At 35.2% G+C, this 20860-nt stretch overlaps 3 protein-coding genes across 4 annotated transcripts; all 3 read left to right on the top strand.

The window, feature by feature from the left end:
* The first annotated feature begins 442 nt into the window (after positions 1-442).
* On the top strand, positions 443-2044 carry LOC110701349 (probable carboxylesterase 18). The gene has a single exon (XM_021879000.1). It carries the CDS (start codon positions 756-758, stop codon positions 1803-1805), a length of 1050 nt encoding a protein of 349 aa, XP_021734692.1. The 5' UTR covers positions 443-755; the 3' UTR covers positions 1806-2044.
* Positions 2045-6976: 4932 nt separating this feature from the next.
* Positions 6977-9860, top strand: LOC110701348 (putative pentatricopeptide repeat-containing protein At1g12700, mitochondrial). The gene has a single exon (XM_021878998.1). The coding sequence runs from the start codon at positions 7233-7235 to the stop codon at positions 9102-9104; it is 1872 nt and encodes a 623-aa protein (XP_021734690.1). The 5' UTR covers positions 6977-7232; the 3' UTR covers positions 9105-9860.
* A 6492-nt stretch (positions 9861-16352) lies between these two features.
* Positions 16353-20528, top strand: LOC110701347. 2 transcript variants are annotated; one of them, XM_021878997.1, is made up of 6 exons: positions 16353-16578; positions 16788-16957; positions 18025-18940; positions 19550-19959; positions 20065-20134; positions 20216-20450. In XM_021878997.1, the coding sequence occupies exons 3-6, from the start codon at positions 18153-18155 to the stop codon at positions 20277-20279; spliced, it is 1332 nt and encodes a 443-aa protein (XP_021734689.1). In that variant the 5' UTR covers positions 16353-16578; positions 16788-16957; positions 18025-18152; the 3' UTR covers positions 20280-20450. The 2 variants fall into 2 exon arrangements, with proteins under 2 accessions (XP_021734689.1, XP_021734688.1); XM_021878996.1 differs by having other exon boundaries at positions 16353-16957; positions 20216-20528.
* Positions 20529-20860: the final 332 nt, after the last annotated feature.

Genomic DNA, 20860 nt, shown 5'->3' with positions numbered 1-20860 from the left:
TACCTCACCATATTCTTAATTATTTAGATAAACGATCAATATATGCACCCTTATCAGTCAAAAGTGGAAATATTAGGTTGGTTAAATGAAACAATAATTATACTCACCAATTAACGTGTAAATTTATACGCATTTTATATCAACACTCCATCCTAATTTAATCAATAAAGGATTTTATATGCAATTTTTAGGATAAGGAATAGTAATAATATTAGATCTCGAAAATATAGGAGACTGAGATATTTAAGAATATAACAAGTGTTTTCTCATGGTTGATATGTATTATACTTAGAATATCGAATTAGGGGCAAAATTACCCCTACTTACTTTTTAACTACCTCATCCTATTCAACTAAAATTTAATTTGTTTTTTTAAAACTCATCATATCTATCCAATCCCTTCCATACCTAGTCACGAACTCAATCCCTATATAGTGAAATAAACGAGCGGTTTACCTCCAATCCCCATCACCTTAAACAAATCTCTCTCCATAAGCGTTACGAGTAAAATTAAAATCTACTAGCAATAACTCAGCATTGTGCATCCGGATACACTAGTCAAGTTGCATAAACCAACACTAGAATCCTGGCTAAATCTATCACCCAATAATTTATCCATAAAAATCCAACAATCATAATTCAAATTCATAATTCATAATTTCATACATATAAATTCTCCCTCTCTTCCTTCCTTCCTTCTTCTCTCCCACCACTCTCTTTCTCTCTCTTCAACCACTCCCACTCTCTCTCCTCAAATGGCAACCACCACTAACACCACACCCTCACCCATTAAATCTCTCTCACTACCCTTCAAAACACGTGTCAAAGTCACAGCCATCAACTTCGCCACCGACATTGTCCGCCGTACAGATGGCACAATCAACCGCATCCTCATGAACCTTCTAGACCGCCGCGTCGGACCCAATCCCACCCCTTACAACTCCGTCTCAACCCACGACGTCGTTTTCGACCCTTCCAACAATCTCTGGTTTCGCCTCTTCGTCCCTCACAAATCCGACGTCGTTTCATTCCCCATCATCGTCTTCTTCCACGGCGGCGGTTTCGCCTTCCTCAGCGCCGCCTCCAACGCATACGACGCCGTTTGCCGTCGTTTCGCCCGCAAACTAAACGCCGTCGTTTGCTCCGTCGAATACCGCCCCTCACCGGAACACAAATTCCCTTCCCAATACGAGGACACCTTCGCCGTCCTTAAATTCCTCGACAACCCCGATAATCGGAAAAACCTCCCATTCTGGCCGGAAAAAGCTGACTTGTCAACCGTATTCTTCGCCGGAGATTCCGCCGGCGGTAACCTCGCACACCACCTCGCCGTAAACTACGCGAAATCATCCTCCACTTTCACTCTCCTCAAAGTCATCGGACTCGTCAACATCCAACCCTTTTTCGGCGGGAAAGAGCGAGTCAACTCGGAAATCGAACTCGAGGGTGCGCCAGTTGTGTCAATGGATCGAACCCAGTGGTTGTGGAAGGCGTTTTTACCAGATGGGCTGGACTGTGATCATTGGGCCGTGAATGTAAGTGGGCCGAATGCAATAGATATAAGTCGGGTCGAATACCCGCCCACATTGTTGTTTGTGGGCGGGTTTGACCCGTTGAAGGATTGGCAAAAGAGGTATTATGAGTGGTTGAGAAGAAATGGGAAAGATGTGAAGTTGGTGGAATATTCTAGTGCTATTCATGCTTTTTACGTTTTTCCTGAATTGCCTGAAGCTGAGTTGTTGTTTGCTGAGGTTAAGGAGTTTTTCAACAACCAAATTTCTAAAGTTAGGCGAACTAAAATTTGAGCTGCTTTTGTTATTATTATTTTTTTAGTATCTTTATTTGGTTCAATTTAGTTGTGTATTATGTTCATTGATTTCAGAATTTGGAAAAAAAGAAAAAAAAAAGATTAATACATATAAACCTATTATTATGTATAGGGTTTATATATATATAATGCTTCGTAATTATTAATGGCATGTCAAGTCGTTTAGGTTTATGGAGATACTCTCTAGTTTGATAACCTAAACTCGTTGTTGATTAACTTTTGTGTGGTTCCATGTATAATCTAATAGTTATATTGTTAAATTTCTCTATTTTGTTATAATGTTATGTGAATTTTTTAGATGAAGATTTTAAATAATTGAGATATATGTTACTTTGAAGTTACAAGAACATATTGATAATGATGATTAGAGTGATGATGAAACGGTTCGAAATTGATGAGAGATCAATTGGAGTTTGCTTAAAATTTATTAGGATTAGGGTATGTTGGATGGAGTAGTCAGTACTCAGTAGTGTACTAGTGTATGATTAAAGTCGAGAATATAGTGTAAAACTACTATGAATTAATAATTGTTTCAATGGGTTTTCTATTCTAAAGAAAATTAATTTGATATAATGTTTGATTACTACTTAAAATAGAAAGTGCGTCTTTTAATTGGTAGGGACAAAATACAGGGAAAAAGTTTATATCACACATAGTCTAATTAGGCAAACAGTTTGAAAGGACTAGCTTGATTAATGATTACAAGTAGCTTAAACACGAAACACGAATGTTATGGTGCTTCAATTCTAATCGCGCATGGAATAGTACGCTCCCATTAGATTAGGCATGCTTATGTATATCACCACTAAGAATAAAATTATTTTTGAATGAAGAATATTATGACATTTTTTATGAGAATTATGCACAAGAGAGATGCATATATATGAAGTAAAGTAGTCCGTAAACAATAATTCTCGAACCTCCCACGCATTGAGAACATATATGCTTTATAAACTTAGATAAATCAAAGAATTGCAAATTATGGAGACTTGGAGAGATTAGAAAAATCAAAATTTACAAAATAATTGTACATACTACTGTATGTAGTTAGGTTTAGTAGTGTTTATAAGAGAGATAAATTTATATTGTTATAGTGCGTGTGGCTGTGTATTCATCTTATTTTTATTTATCTAAAATCAGAATTTATTTTCACTTTTATGAGTAAAGATGAAGTTATCTTAAAATTGTAAATTGAGCTTTAATAACTTGACCAAAATTTATCAAAATCTATTTTAGTTTAAAACTTATCTTAACTATATTTAATTTAAATTGATGTTGTTAGAAAATTATTATTATTTGTCCTAACTACACATCGAGTGCATTACTACTCCCTCTGTCCCCAATTGTTTGCCCTGAACCATAAATGTATTTTATTAAGGTTTTGGGCAAAAAATGATGCACATGGGTTGACACAAATATCAATGAGGAGCGAGATAAAGAGAGTGCAAGTGAGAAAACATGCCAAAAATAATATGGAGCAATCTTTTAGGGACACCTTAAAAAAGAAAGTGGAGCAAACAATTAGGAACAGAGATAGTACTATGACTTAATTTTCACATAGTTTAATATTAATCTTACCTAAAATAAAACTTTGGAACAAATGATGGTACACTTGGCATATAAGTATACAACATAAAAGTATTTTATACATCCATATAATTGGTACCATTATTATAATATTATCTTTGTAATATAATATCCATTTTTTCTCTGGAAGTTGCGGTGAAAATTGACTCTTTGGGATTTCCCACTTAAGGAAGAGAGCGCAAAGATAATGGCATGTCCCCTTAAAAGAGAAAGTGACTATTTATGAAAATTATGACTATTACGTGGAGCCGGAGGTGCATGTTGTTAATTGACAAGTAGATTTCATGACACTTTTTATGAATAAATTTAAAACAAGGTGATACTCCTTACTCCCTCTGTCCCTAATTATTTGCTCTATTTTTTTTAAAGTGTCCCTATAAGATTGCCCTATACTACTTTTGGCATGTTTTCCCACTTCCACTCTCTCTATCTCTCTCCTCATTGATATTTGTGCCAACCCATGTGCACCATTTTTTGCCCAAAGGCTTAATAAAGTGAATTTGTGGTTTGGGGCAATCAATTAGGGACAGAGGGAGTATTTCCTTGACATTTATGATTAATAGTCCTACATCCTACTTCGTCCTACAACAGCAAGGGTTTTTAATAAACATCAGTAACATGTACACTCGTACAAATTTCGAGACTGATTATATACTATCTCCGTTAATGGTTATCTGCAACTTTGGGGTATTATTTGTGAGGTATAAAAAAATTCCAAAGTTGCAGATAACCATTAACGGAGGTTGTATTAAAAACATCTTGTCCAAAAAAAAAAACAAAACAAACAAACTATACAGTATACACTGCATTAATTAAATTTTATAAAAATCAGACCAAATCTCTTTGTTTCATGTGAGGAGAACATGTCCCTTCCTGATTTATCACTTTCACGTTATCTAAGATGTCTGTTATACATCTAGATTTATATATATACCACACATACAAAATTATTGAACAATATTTACGAAGTACTTGTATTATATTGCATGTTTGTTTTAGTTCCACATAAACAAGAAATTCTGTGCATAATGATGTGTATAATAGAGTAAACAATGGTGTACAATTGTATACGAGTACATAATAATGAATAATATTTCAAAATTAATTATCAATAATCACGTAAAGGTGTTGTTTAATTTGATTTATTTAATCTTTTTTACATGAATTATTATTATTATAATTTATTTCTTTTTATGAAAGGGAGCACAAGGCTTAATCATCTATTAACTATAACTAAAACAAAAATCTGCTGACATCACCTTCTCTCTCAAATTTCTGAAAATTTTTCCCTACCAAATGACTTATGATGTCATATATATTTTGTTTTTTTTTTTTTTGAATTGGTTATTTTTTATTTTTAATCATTTTCATTTCAATCTTTTAATTTGACCGTGTCAATAAACAAATAAAATTTATTTTTGGTTGGAATAAATAAATTGCTATTTAGAAATATGCTTTTATTTTTATATTTTGTTACTCATGTAATTTATGATGATAGTTTCATATCTTTTATGATTTAATTTATAAGTATGTACAATAAAATAAATAATAGAAATGAGCTATTTTGTTTCAATAATTTTTGTAATTCGTGCATCGCACGGGTCTAATCTAGTTCATTAATATATAAGATTATCCATGAGTACGTAAGGAGACATCATTTGGCACATATTTCTCCCAAATTTGCTCAACATTAAATGGAATGTACTTAGCAAGATTATCAGCCTCATAGCATAGCATCCAAAAGAGTTGCATCCAAATCAGTGAGGTGGGTGGCCCCTTTTGACAAGCGGTTAGTAACCACTTGATAATCAATTTCAATAACAACGGTCCAAGAGGCTATTCTAATTTACTAAACTGTGTTGAATTGAACTGAACTGAATAGAGATGAAATGAATTTTACTCCGACACTCCGTGTAACACGTTGACGTTGAAAATAATTACAAGTACGCCGTAATATTATTAATCGTTTCTTTTGACGGAGTACGAAAACAGTTGGACTTATGACTCATGGATTGAATTTGGATTTGTCACTTTTGTCAGTGGTCCACTGGTGCGGGTAGCTAGTAAACAAAGTAGGACCAATGGATGGAAAATGCAACCGAAACTACTCAATCAAAACTCAAAAGTCTTCCCCCAACCATCTTGTGGACCTTGTATTGTTGCATGTAGATCATTATTGCTTCCTTTTAAATTAGTTGTATCATTATCCTTGTTAATTACGGAGTAACAAACTAGTGTGTAGATAGGAGTTTTTAAGAATAATAAGTTACTCATTTTAATTTTTTATTGTTATGTTTTGTATTATGTAGTATGTATGGTGATTAAAAAAGTAAAGTATAAATATATACATTTTATAATTTCAAAATTATATATTATACTACTTTACAGTTTTTTTTTTTTTTTATAACTTAATGAGAGTCTTAAAAAAAATGTACAGTTATAAGTAAAAGTATTTATTTCAATGAAAAAAAAAAAAACCAAAATCTAAGAGCTTGTTTAGCATCGTTTTTTGTTTTTTTTTTTTTTAAAACTAAAAACCAAAAACAGGAAACGAGAAATAAGAAAAAGGTGTTTCCACTTTTCTGTTGCCAGTTTTCAAAATTATCATGATTTTAATAAGTTTGAATAATTTTTTACTCATTATGTGACACATATTATATGGTTTAAGAAAACAAAAAAACCAAAAAACATAAACCATAGTGATGCCAAACGAACCCTAAGAGACCTGTTTTATAAATAACAGTTCTCTTTTCTTTTAACATGGAAGCAGCAAGTATAGCAGCCTAAAAGAGACATGTTATATTGTTATTTAAGACAACATGTCTTTATTATTTTAATTTAACATGGAAAGCGGACCACTTATCTTAAATAAGCGATATGTTTGAACACTTTTTTTTTTAGATACGCTTGTGCTTTCGTGGGTCCGCCACAGTAGATACTCACTTGTCCCATAATATAATTCCTGTTTTCCTATCTAGGAGAATTAAAATTTTGTTCTTGTTTCTATTTTTTGGATAATATGTAACGTCTATTATACCTTTAAATTTTTTAACTTTATTTATTGTACTTCTTAATTTACCCTTAAATTTTGCACATGTATTATACTTTCTCTCCCTAAATTTTGTTTACGATTGTATTTTTACTTTTATTAATGTATATTATTCGCCTTTTCCTCCTGTTTCTTAAATACTGTGGAAAAATACAAACAAGAACTATATTATAGGACGGATGGAGTATAAAAATAAAAATTATAAAATTGGATGTTCTTTACAAAATAGTTTTATGTTCTTACCAAAACACGTATATGTTCTTTACACATTTTTTTTGTCTATACCAAGCAAGGTACATCCAGCCGACCTTAAAATTTTCACACATATTTTACAGTCGTTTTGTTTTTAAATACTTGCTCATTTTTCCTTTCTCAGCCATTTTTACATTCTTATTATATTTCCTTATTTGGTAAAATATTCAATCAATCTTTCTCATCTAGTGGACCCAACATAAATATTTACTCCGTATTTATTAATTCCATATTCTCTCTCCTCTAATTTTCTCCATTATTTTTGTTTTATTTTTTTTTTTTGAGTTTTTTTTATTATTTTCCCTACCCCATTACCTCCATATTTTATTATTTCTTCAGTTTTTCTTAGATCTCTGCACACGGAGAAATGGAACCAGTATTTTAAAACCGATGGAGTATTAGGAATGTTTGTAGCAACCGTATTTACTAAGTAATTTTTTTTTATTTTTTTTTTTTATTTTTTTTTTTTTAAGAACTCATCCAAATACTACGAATAATTTATTTCGTACAGTCAAAATGAGATTTCCCACCCATTTTACACCGAAGGCTGTCAAAGACTCAAAAGCAACAAAGTGGAGTAGGAGACCCAAGATTGCGAGAAACTCAGGGATGATGATGATGATGATGATTCCTTCTAAAGCTTCTGCTTTCTTCTTTAATGCCGGTATTTCTCTTTCCCCTTCTTTTCTTTCCCATTTTCGACTTTTCTCTTCTTTCCAAAATCGTCAGTTGTTTCTAACTTCAATTACTCAACAATCCAAATTAGGGTTTTCCGATCTTAAAACCCCCCTTTTTCTATATAATCAAATGATTAATTTGCGCCCTCTTCCTTCTGTCATGTATTTCAATCAGTTATTTACTGCTATTGTTAAATTGAAGCGCTTTAATCCACATTCCACCATTATCTCTCTCTTCCGGCAGCTTGAATTGTTTGGTATTAAACCCAATATGCATTCCATTGGTATTCTTGCCAATTGCTACTGTCATCTGGGCAGAATTGATTTCGGCTTTTCTCTACTTGGTAAAATCATTAAGCTTGGTCATCCCCTTGATTCTGTCATTTTTAACACCTTAATTAATGGCAATATTCACTCTGATAAGCTTCCCCAAGCTGCTCATTTGTTGAATCAAATTCTCAAGCTTGGTTTCCAACCCAACTTAATTACGTATAGTACTATTGTCAAAGGACTTTGTAGGATTGGCGACAATGTGTCTGCTCTCACTTTGCTCAACAAAATGCAATCTCGATCTCATTTTAAGCCTGACATTGTTATATACAGCACTATCATCGATAGTCTTTGTAAGGACAGGTTGTTACAACAGGCCCTGGACCTGTTCTCCTCCATGAAAACTCAGGGCATTAAACCCGATGTTGTCACTTTTACTTCCTTGGTTCGAGGCCTCTACAATTCCGGTTGTGGGGATGAGGCTAAGCGTGTGCTGACCGAGATGTTAGACAGCAACATAGCACCAAATGTTCAGACCTACAGCATGCTGGTTGACATGTTTTGTAAAGATGGTTGTGTTGATCAAGCTCAGTCCATTCTAAAGCACATGATTGAGAAAGGTGTGACTCCTGACATCATTACTTATACTGCCTTACTGGATGGATATTGTCTGCGTGGTCAGATGGAAGATGCAGAGAACCTACTTGATCTCATAACAAAAAATGGCTGTGAGCCTGACCTTTTCAGTTACAACACTATGATTAATGGATATTGCAAGGCTAAAAACATTGACAAGGCCCTTAACATTTTCCAAGAGATGTTTCGGAAAGATATCACACCTAATGTTGTTACCTATAGCACTCTTATTGATGGACTGTGCAAAGCCAATAGAATCCTAAATGCACGTAAATTGTTCAAGGAAATGCTAGCTGCCGGAGTTACTCCAAATGTTGTCACCTATGCCTCCTTGCTTGACAGCCTTTGCAAAAGTGCGCAACTTGATGAGGCAGTGAAATTGCTTGAAGAAATGGAGGATAATGGTGTTAAGCCAAATGTTGTCATCTACAATATCCTAATAGACAACTTGTGTGAGGCTGGACAACTTGAAGATGCAGCAAAGTTCTTTTCAGATCTTGTAACAAAAGGTCTGCAACCTAATGTTAAAACATACAATATAATGGTCAAAGCCTTCTGCAAGAAAGGGCTCATGAGTGAAGCTGTTCAACTTCTCACTAATATGGAAGAAAAGAGCTGCTTTCCAGATGGTATAACCTATAACACGGTTATAAAAGGATTTATTCAACACAATGACTTTCCAAATGCCTTACACTATCGAGATATTATGGTTAGCAACGGATTTGAAGCTGACGCCGACACATTCTCGTTGTTCACCGGCCTTTTGTTTCGTGATAAGGAGTTGCTGCGAAAGTTCATCAATTGAGTTGAATTTGAGATGGTTTCAATACTTACAACCATGAGATTTTGGAAAAATTTGTGCATCAGGTATGTGGCTGTTCTACAGTTGACCATTACTTTTGTATCACTTGAAAGTAATAAAAATTATAAGAAGCTTCATCTTGATTTTAATATTCTTTGTACCAACTGTATTGTTCTCTTTTCATTATATATAGTTTGAGGCCTTTAAACTTTATGGCTTTGTTGGCAATTATCCTCAAAATTGACATTCTCTCATTTGCCTTCTGTCCTATGAAGTGTATAATCTCAGCTACGATGGGTTTTTAACCACATTACCCATCATTTTAACTCTCTTGCAGATGGATGAAAGCTTTATGTATGTAACCCCTGAATTGAAATTCAATCCTCTCTTCGTCCCTTAATACAAAGCCTCTTTCTAGCATTTATTATTCACATAATAATTGGAAAGAGACTTCTAATTTAGGGATGGAGGGAGTATTACTTATATTATTGATAGTTTGATACTCTCAGCTGGAAATTTTCTTTGTTGTGTGGATATCTTTAGGAATATTATTGATGGTTTGATAGTTAATGATATTGCAGAGTATGAAAGCTATAACTTGTTAATGGAAATTGATGACTCCATCTTGTTGTTTCCCTTGTTGTTTCGTTTATATTCCTACTTAGTTTTATATTGGATGATGGAAGTCAAAATGAATAGTCAATGTTTATTTAATATGCTAATATGTTTAGTTTATTTATCTTAGCTTATTTTATGATTCTGTCAAGTTATATTCGAATATATCCTGCTAAGTATGCTAACCTATTCGTATATTCTGCTATAAGCATGTTTATGTTTTTATTATTCTTTAAGTAACTGATTTTATTTTATCTTTATGTTTCTAAGATAATATTTTCTGTCAAATGTATTTATTTATCTAGCTTATTATTTATCTTATTTGGTTGTTGAATTTTTCTGAATATGATAAGATTTCTGTTTAAGATAAATATTGCTGTTACTTGTGCTTGCTGACCTGGTTTTTAGGAAGCTAAGTATGCTGTAACAGATTTCTAGCTGGAAGATAAACGTTGAATTTAAAAGCAGCTTTGAAGTTTGAATTTGAAAGCTTCGAAATTTCTGGAGTTTGTTGAAGACCCAGAGACTGCTGGCAACGTTTTAAAGTCAGCTTCAAAGCCTTATAAATAGCATGAAGATCAGCCGGTTTCATTATCCAAGTTTTTCAAGAAGTCTTGTGCTATTCTAAGAGCTTTAATTCTCTCATTGTTTACTACTTTTCATTACTTAAAAGTGAGGGAAAAATACGAGTGTTCACTTGTGCTAAACTTTGTAATACTTGAGTGATACACTTCGTAGTAAAATTATAATACTCGAAGTTGTTTGAGTGTGTTAGCTTTTATTTCTAGGATTTGAGTGTTTAAGGTGTAGTGGGAAGTACTACGGAGAGAAGATAGTGAGATCTTCTAGGTTGCTTTAGAACTCTAAGGGAAGAAATAAAAGTTGGTTAAAATCCTACGGGTTGGACAACCCTAGGCGGAGACGTAGGCCTTTGTGCTGAACTTCGTAACAATTCCTTGTGTTTATTTCTGTTTTTATTTTTGCCTTATTCTTGCTTTCGTTCTTTGTTTTAAACAGTTTTAACAAAATCCAAAACAAACGTTTATAACCTTCTGCTTACTAACTGTTTTACTTTAAATAGTTTTCAAAGTCTTGATTTGTAAAACAGAGATCAGTTTATTCCGCCCTGTAACTGATCTCAAGGCCTTGACATTTTCTGTTTTGCGAAAAACGCCCATACTCTATTCAACCCCCCCCCCCCCCCCTTCTAGAGTATTAATATGTTTATTCCATTACCATTGTGATCCTTTCAGAAATGAATTCTAAACTTAGAGACGGCACACTTAGCAACTGACTCCAAGTGGCTAAGGTTAAAAATGCTTGCATGTTACGGAAGGCAAATTCTGTAGTCTCATGCTAATGCCATGATAAGTACAGGATGACTTCTTTTTTGCCGAGTATTGATCAATCAGTTATATTGCTAAAAAGAATGCAATGAGAATTTTTCGTATTATCTTGCAGTTAGAAGATGTATTAAAACTTGGTAGAATTGAAGTAAAATTGTTCGGCTGATATTGTTATCTAATTGCCACATTTCCTTTTACTTGAAATGTTAGTATATCCAATCATCTAAATGCTTGAATGTCTATTCTTCTCATCAACACATGCTTATTTAGGCCAATTTGAGTGAGTTACTTGCGTTATAGATTTTTGTTGTTTGTTCTGATTTCTCTGTACAATTATACAATGAATATACTGCTTAGTGCTTACTGTTGATTTGTAAGGGTTGCTAAATATGTGAGACTTCTTTTATTTTGTAAGATTTGTTGGTTTCCTTGTAGCTAAATTCTTCTTACTAGAATCCCTTGCATAGTTGCATCAACATAATTTAAGTACATTTTGTTTTTTTGGCAAAGTAATGTAAGTGCATTGATAAATGATACGGCACCTTTTTCTGACTCTATTCTCTCCTTGTATGTAATACAAAGCACAGTATATAGAATGTGATTATATTGCAGCCATTGCTTCTGTTGGCTGGTGTGTATAGCCTTATTGGCACCCAACTGACATGTCTGAGCCAAAACTGGTGGAGGCAGAGGTTAAAAGGCTTATAACCATGAATAAACCAAAAGAATCCTGGCCATGAGCAAAGCTCAATTCTCTGCTGCCTTTTTTCCTGCAAGTCTACAACACTCTCATCACTAAGGTAAAGCATGATTCACATGACAGCATTAACAAAGTAGAGGTCTATATTCCGAAGCACCTAATGGTTTAAATCTCGTTTGTTTGTGCAAGGACCTTGTAGCTGTGGTGCTATCTGAGATGTGTCTATTTCACTCAAAAGACTCAGGTGATTACATTGTTCTTTCCTCAATTATCTGTCCTGGTTATTCATAATGTTGTAATTTGTAAGAAAAAGTTTGAAGCCTGTCTATCTTTTATGTAAAGTTTGGCTTGTAACAAATTTTTGCTGACATGCATATTGCAATTATGTAGTAGCATCACTAGCATACACTTTTCAGCTTTCTTTTCCCTTTCATTTCAGGGTTGAGGCGGCAGCCAAGTTTAAGAAGATGCAGGACTAAGAAATTGAGAAAACAAGAAGTATGTAGCTGAGAGGATGCAATTGGCACAGATCCACAATGGGAAGAAGCAACTTTCTTTTCCCTTTCATTGCAGGGTTGAGGAGGCAGCCAAGTTTAAGAAGATGCAGGACCAAGAAATTGAGAAAACGAGAAGTATGTAGCTGAGAGAGAGCAATTGGCACAGATCCACAATGGAAAAAAGCTAGATTGAAATGAAGAAGAGGCTCTTGGAGGTGGTGGAGGTGGATATGGGGTATGATGCGGCCTTGATCAACTGTACTTCCAACTGCTGTAGTGCCATCCAATATGCTTCAAGTCCACTCAAAAGTACCTGGAGCAATTAATTTCTCCTCCTGGTCTAAAAATCTTTTATTAGTTGACTGTTTTGTTCTTTAAATTATTGGTCTTTTTGACATGTGTTTAATTGTGTTTGTGAATAGGTTTTGAGCAATGTGATTAAAAACTGTAGAACTGATGATGTGCAGACAAGGGTGAAAGTAGCAACGGCCATGAAGGACTTTAGGAGATATCGAGTTATTATACTGGTAGAACAGACTAAAAATATTGCAAAAGCCAGTGGAAGGAAGGAGGAAGGGGTGAGAGTCGTGAAGGATACTACTCTTCCTCCTTACTCTGATGGGAAAAGAAGACCATTAAACTGTAGAAACATCCTGTGATTTTAGTGTCATGTACTCATGTACAATGAAACTTGGAAGAGATGGAATATATTTTGATTTGGCTAGGGTAATTTTAGGGTTTTTGTCTTTTTAATTTTTTTTTAATTATTTTGGACCAATTATATGTTGACATGTAGACATCGTGAGCCCTATTAACAGATTCCATCCATGAATCAGTTATGTGGTGGTGAAAGCCAATTTTTTAAAATCTTGGTGGTGTTAAAATAAAGTTTTTTTTTTTTTTTTTTTTTTTTTTTTTTTTTTTTTTTTTTTGGTAGTAGTGTTAAAAATCAAATTCTTGTTTTTTCTGGTGTTAAAATTCAAAATTTCCTTTTATTATTTTGGACCAAATTGCGTTCCTACGTAGGCGCTCTTGTATAATGGTTCGAATTTGGGACCAACATATATTGGGATGGAACATAAAAGCTATGACGAACAAGAACATTGTTTGTTGTCTTAAAAAAAAAATAAAAAAAAAAGATCGTTGTTTGCTTAATAATTGGGCCCATAATATTAATCCGGTTAAAATTGCAACGTGTTGAACATTAGTGATTTGTTTAAAATATATACATAATCTCTCCTCTCTCCCCCCCCCCCCCCCTTCTCTTTCCACCACTACAACCATCACACCATATGTAGCCAACGATGTACTCCGTACCTAGGTTTTCATGCTACCTAATGTAAACATAGACACGTGGTACTATTAAAAAGTCAAACTAGCTAAAAATATGTTAAAGATCTTTTTGAAAAGGATCATCGTAAGACTACTCTCATTCATGGGCAAATAAAAAAATGGGAAATTCTTTCTGGTAATCATGAACTTTTATTTTTTCTCAGTGGTAAAGTGTGAAATTTTTTATTATCAATAGTAATCACGAATTTATATTACTAAACAAATGGTAAAATTAATAATAAAAAATATTTTTAAATGATTAACCAAGGTTAATCTTGGTTAAGTAACAATAAATTTACATTAGTACCCTTCAAATTATTTAAAAACAAAAAAAAAAATCCAAACCCCTCCCCAACCACACAGCCACCAGCCAACCGCCAGCCCCTTCCCCGTCCCGGAGATGGCGTCTCAGCCACATCCCCCGCCGGAGAAATCCACCTCCGACCACCGCAGCCTTGTGCTGTTGCACACCGAAGAAACCCCCTTCCCCTATTTCCCCTCTTTCTCTCCCCCTTATTTCTTCTCCTCTACACTGCCCCAACTACCACCACAGCCGCCCACCTGAACCACCGCTGTAGAGACCACCTGAACCGCCGCTGTAGAGACCACCTGAACCGCCTCCACTAACGAACAATACGCAAACAATAAAGCAATAGAACGGGAACCCAATTCCCAATTCCGGCCACACCAATAACGAGTAATGAGCAAACCTACATTAACGTAATCATTGAATTTAAATTAATTATACAATTATTTAACATTATTCAATTTCGGCCACCACTCTTCACCAATTCGCAAACAATCAAGCAACCCCAATTCGGCAATTTCGATCCTTTTTGGATCAATGTCGTCGCCTGCTCGAGAATGGAAGGATAAGATTTGCAGAGATCAACGAATTACTTCAGTTGCTGAACTTTCGAATCATCCAGTGTTTTCTTTTCGAGCTTTAAGATTAAGATCTGCATAAATTAATAAATCAAACAAAAATTTGGGTTTTGCAGAAAAATGAACAGGGAGGTTGAAGATGATTTCGTCCTACTATTCTCCTTGTTGATCAACTTTTCCGGTCGAAGTCATCGTCGTGTTCAGCGGCGGTTTCCTTTGGTTAGCCTTGAGTGTGAGGGTTCCTCCGATGTTGCGTTTACTTCTGTTGATTATGGTCGGTCTTCTGTTGATTGATGTTGGAAGAAGAAAGGAAGAAAATCAGGGGAAGGGAGATGTGGTTGTTTTTGGGGATAGTTGTGTCTTTTTGCAATCTTGTAGCTAAACCATGGTTAAAGAATTAATAAATATTTAACTTAAGTTACCATTTGCTCAATAATATTAATTCGTGATTACCATTGATAATTAAAAGTTTCTGACTTTATCACTGAGAAAAGATAAAAGTTTGTGGTTATCAAAGAGAATTCCCCTAAAAAAATGACATTATCTCTCTACCCACTTTCTCACTCCTCTTTTCCACTTTTTTTTTCATGGGCATTTTTCACACATTTATGGGCTAAAAAAAAAAAACCCACACCACTCTCTCTCCTAAAATATTACTATCATTACATTATCTTTAATATATGTGTAGTTTTTTTTTTTTTGGCTGATTTGGTACCATGGCCCACATTACTGTAGCAATGAATTTTTGCCATTGCTATGGACATTTGAGGATTTCCTGATGGGCATTTTTTCTAATGCTCATGAGTGGGAAGCCAAAATTTCATTTATTTTCATTAAATTCTCCTCATGGGCAAAAAAATGCCCATGAGTGAGAGTGCTCTAAGTTAATTGTGTGGGTTTGGACAAGGCTTAAAAGACATTTTTAAATCAAAGTCCAACCCCAATTTGGGAAAAGCTTGATAAGTCCGTTTTGACCCGATAAACTTGATACTTTTTGCGGGTTTGGGCACAAGTTTTTATGCACAAACCCGACCCTTTTTTTTAATCACCTCTACATATTTAGGACTTAGGTTAGGAGACTTGGGAGTTGGGACTAATAGAGTAGTAATAGGCAATTTTTAAAAATAAAAATAAATTAAAATAATGTTGGAAAAATGGAAAAGAAAAATCCAACCTTTGCACTTTTTTCTTACAAAAATCCAACCTTTATATCCTTGTTTCTTCAACAGGTCCATTTTAATTGTGACCTGATAAACAGGTTAAAAAAGTTTTTTTTTTAATATTTTTTTTTATTTTTGCATTTTCCCTTCTCACTCCTATTCTTTCTCACTCCTCTCACCTCATCCACTGAAACCACCAACCCCACCTTCGCCACCACCACTCATCACCGCCGTTTCACCTCTCCTCCCCTCCCTCACTCTCATCCTCCCTCTCTATCTCTCTCTCACCTCTTCCTCCATGGATCAGCCCTCACCCTCGGCTACAGGGGGCTTGCGAATCCAAGAAATCCGAGGGTTTGGGAGGCGCATATGGGTTCGTGGAGGGGTAGGGCTTTTGAAGGGTAGTTTTTCGAGGATGTTTCAGGTAGGGAGGGTTTCGGGTAGGAAGGTTTTTAGGGGCTAGGTTTCAGGGAGGGTTTCGGGGTTTTTAGGGGATAGTTTTCAGGGAGGGTTTCGGGTTTTTTAGGGGCTAGGTTTCAGGGAATCGATGGTGGGTTTTTAGGGGCTAGGTTTCAGGGAGGTGTAGTTACGGCTGGGCGGTTTGCGGGGCTTGGGTTTGGAGTTGGTGGCTGGGCGGTGGAGTTGGTGGCTGGGTGTGTGTGTCGGTGGTAGGGGAAGGTGGTGGTGGTGTGCGTTGGGTTTTGGTGGGCGCGCAGGGGAGGGAGGGGGGAGAAGGAGTGGTGGCAGGGGAAGGTGGTGGTGGTGGAAAGGGATTTCTGATTTTTTTTTTAATAATTAAAAAAATAATTAACCTATTAATAGCACTTACAAAAATTCGGTCATCAACAGGTAATAGACCTCTATTGGAGAAGTAGGGGTATAAAGGTTGGATTTTTAAGGAATAAATTGAAGGTTGGATTTTGTGAGGAAAAACTGCGAAAGGTTGAATTTTTCTTTTCCATTTTCCCAATAAAGTTTGTGTTTGAAAATAACCCAACGAATCAAATCTAATTCACTTCTTCAAAAACCCTCCTTTCCTCTTTCTGGGTTCCTTCCTTCTTCTTCCTCTTCATCTTTTAATAAACAATTTTATATTTTTTTGATCAGTTCAACAAACAATTTCAAGGTTTGATTTTTATGGATTTTTACAGCTTCAGATGTTCGTCAGCTTCTTCCATTGCTTCCCAGCCGTCCGATCCTTCCATCTTCAACGCTTCTGATTTCAACAATTCTCTTTCTTCCAGATTTACCCCTTGGTTTCGTTACCTCCAGTTTAGTTCTCCGAAATAGTATTTTCCGGTGATTATTTGACGTCCTTTAGGTAATTATCCATCCACAATGTTTAATTTTGTTAATTTTTATTACAAATTTTCAATTTAATTTGTTTTCAATTCTTGGGGTTTTTGTTTATGAGTTTTTTAAATTTGTTTGATTGGAAATTGGTGATGGGGTGTTTAATTCTGAGATTAATCATTGTTTGATTGGTCAAATTTGAGCTAATTTCTTGAATATTAATCTTTTGTCAGTTTAATTATTGTTTATTTAATCAAAGTTATAGAAAATTTGTTGATTCGTGTAATCGTGTTCATCTTTTAAGCTTGATTATATGTGTGATTAGTTTATTTGTATCAATTTTTATTTTTTTAGTGCTGTATATGTCTCCAGTTAATTGGGTTATCAAAAATTCAAAATCGACCAACAGCTTATTAAATTATCTTAGTTGTTTAGCGGTTTCATCTTAATAAGAGCAAAGCCAATGGTTGCCCATTTAAGGTGGGCATCAAGAGAGAGAAAGAAAAAAAATATTTAAAAATTCAAAAGATGATACTTTAGGAGAGAGAAATCTAATGACCAGGTCATGGCCATGACCATTGGCAAAGGGTGGGCAAACAATATGTGTGTGCCACTTGTCATGGTATGAGTGGAGTATATTTTTTTATTATTATTTTCTTAGTTAGTGATGAATATTATGATCATAAAAAATTAGAGGGCAACCAATGGGTATATGTGGGCATAATTGGGCAAATAATTGGGCATAGATGAGATGGAAGAGAGAGATATTAATAAAAAAGTTGATGACCACCATTGATTTGGGCAACCATTGGCTTTGCTCTAAACTGATTGAGTTAGCGGTTTCAGTGTTCGTGTTTTGTTTGTCTAATACCGGGTATGGATTTATGAATCAAGTTTGTAACAATGGGTGTATGTCAACTGAAAAACTCTATTGAAGTTGGAAATAGACAATTGGGAATGGTTGGGATTTCCTACCAGAACTAATGATCATATGCTGTGATTTTGGTAGTGCACCTGTCGAATTCGTATATCTGTCTATACAACATAATGCAAGTTTTTAAAGTCCGTTTTTGTGTGTTGTGTGTCGGATATCAGGTTTTTATTGTTGTAGAAAGCGGAGACTTATCAGAGGCGCTATTTATTTCAAGGGTATTATTTAGTTTGTGGAGGGAAAATCAGCTCCCGGATAGATCCTTGCTACTTGGTTTGAGAGTTTGACTGATATGATTGCGAGCAAGGGTGATCCGAAGATGTCTCAGAGACGTGGGAAGACTTCTGGTTGGGCTGCTTTTGACCAGCAGCAAAGGAAGAACGACAATCCTGATGACCGGCCTAGTAATGAGGCGTTTCCTTCACTTTCTGGTACAGTTCAACCTGAAAAAACATTTTCAAGAAACGAGCAACGCCAAGTGAAATCATTCTCATCAGTTATACTGCCTTCACTAGATTTTCCAGCTCCTTTAAAAGAAGACTTGAATGGCAAGTCTTCTGGAATTAATAGCTCTGTAGGGCCTCAGATCAGTCAGATTTCTCTGAACAACAATAACGATTTGGTCTCTAGACAGCTTAAAGAGCTATTCGACTGGGCTGATGATAGTTTGATTAAGGATATAATTGCTGCTGCAGATGGTGACTTTGACAAAGCGTCATCCTTTTTGAAAGCCATGGTTTATGACCAGAGTTCACCGGAACATGAGAATGTTGTAATGAAAAGTTCTAGCTTTAGTAATATGGAACCAGTGACCAATGGAAAATTGATACCTGCAAAAAGAGATGCTTCCTTGAAACATATGTCTGAATCTGCCACGACGTGGTCTGTTCTGAAGCCATGTGTTGGTAATAACTTCGAAAATGTGACGAATGATATTACTCTTTCTGCTGGAAAGCTATTTGATGATTGTATGGAATCCAATGCAATGCTGGGTCAGTTGACATCTGTGCCTGTTGAGCCTGAGTGGGAAGAGGATGATGTGTACTTAAGCAGCCGTAAAGATGCAATAAAGATGATGAGGTTTGGGTTTCTATACTTGCTATTCACATTAATAATGCTCAGTTAATTTTGTATGCAAAGTATGTGTATCTGCTTTCTGATTTGAATCGTTTTAAAAGGATAAGTCACATAAGGTGTACTAATAATAATATATATAAAAAAAAAGTAGCTTCAAAATTGAGATAGCTTTGAACATGTCCTTTTCTAAAGCAGTTTTTTCTGAATTCTGATTATTTGGATGTCATAGGCTTCAGTTTTTGAAAAAAATCTCCCGTGATCAACATTAGAATGGCTGGGGAATGTTGTTTTATTTTCTGTCTAAGAGTAATATCTGCTGTTGTTGGGTGTAGTTGTATAACTATGAGAGTCATAGCATGCATTACCGATAATCGAATCAAGTAAATCTACATTACTCTGTAGTAGAGCTTCATCTTGTACTAACCAATTGGGTTAGGGAAGTTAAGGCTTTTTTTTAGGTTTGATTTAAACCATTTATTTGCAATCTAATAACTTGTCATTCTTGTTTCCGTATCAATTAGGGAAATCTATATGTAGCTTAGTGTTTGCATATTAATTATAAGCAATCATACTTCTACTTATATGTAATGTAAATCATTTTTCTCTCAACAGGGCTGCTGCACGTCATTCCAAGGCAGCAACTAACTCGTTTTTAAGAGGTGATCACATCTCTGCCCAACAGTTCTCTCTAAAAGCGCGGGAGGAATGGGAAGCTACACAAAGTCTAAACGCAAAGGCTGCTTGTGATATTTTGAGCATACGAAATGAGAATAATGGAATCTGGAGGCTGGACTTGCATGGTCTTCATGCGTCAGAAGCAGTCCAAGCAGTGAAGGAACGCCTGCATATGATTGAGACCCAAATGCTGTCTGAGGGTTCAAGGTCCTCAGAACTTCCAAACAGATTCAGGACCAAAACGGAAGAATGGTGTGCTTCATATCCTGATGGCTGCAATAATTTGGAAAAGCCAGACAATCGTGCATTAAATAGGCTGAAGCCAATATGGTTGGAAATCATAACAGGTATAGCTGCCAATTACCTCTCTAAATAGTATGGATCCCACAGCTTGCAAATTCAAATTAATTTTGCTTTTGCATCATTACTAAAGTTGGCCTCTTCATTGGCAGGCATAGGAAATCATAGCCGGGGTGGGGCTGCACTTCCAACCGCCGTGAGGACCTTCCTTGCTGACAATGGGTGAGTCTGCGTGTCTCGTTGCATATCAACCCCAATGCTAATTTTTGTATTTTGTAATAAAATGGCAGCTTGACATTGCAGGTATCGATTTGATGAAGCAAGGCCAGGAGCAATTATGGTCCGACCTAAATTCCGTCTCAGTTAAAGGGTCCTCTATCTTACAACAGCCTCCTAAATGATTGCAGTGTTCCAATAAACACCTTCATTCATGTCAGTTACTTGGATTCAGTGACATGGCATACTAGTATTTTAAATTTTTTATACCTGAAAATTCTGTTTTGTTTGTAAGTTAGTTAGGCTAATTTATATGTGTTCCCCCTCATAATGTAAAAGCTAATTTGTATATTCCTTATTCTTTTGATAATTTGAGTTTCTAGTTCATTCTTCAATTCAATTTTCTGCCTTTTCCGTATTCAAAGTTCTAATTTCGGGCCAGAAAGGTGAATACTGACCCATACTGATTAACGCGCTTAGCAGTTTAGCAGCAGTATAGAGTTAAATTTCCTACATTCAAGTTTCAACAAGGGCGATTCTTAGGTATTGTATATTGTACCAGGTACAAGAGAGGTTAGTGAAGAAATAGGACCAATATAGAGAAGTGATGAACGTACATGAAACCATTGAATCAAGGTGCAAGAAAACGATTGAGGGCAATAAGGTAGACTGATTCATGTTGCATAAGGATTTAAGAACATTGCAGTACAAAACAGTAGGATTGCTTAGAGA

This window comes from Chenopodium quinoa, unplaced genomic scaffold (genome assembly GCF_001683475.1).
Source record: "Chenopodium quinoa cultivar QQ74 unplaced genomic scaffold, ASM168347v1, whole genome shotgun sequence".
NCBI classification, from domain to species: Eukaryota; Viridiplantae; Streptophyta; class Magnoliopsida; order Caryophyllales; family Amaranthaceae; genus Chenopodium; species Chenopodium quinoa.
Note: the sequence above shows the minus strand (reverse complement) of the source record. Positions and strands in the feature narration are given on the sequence as shown.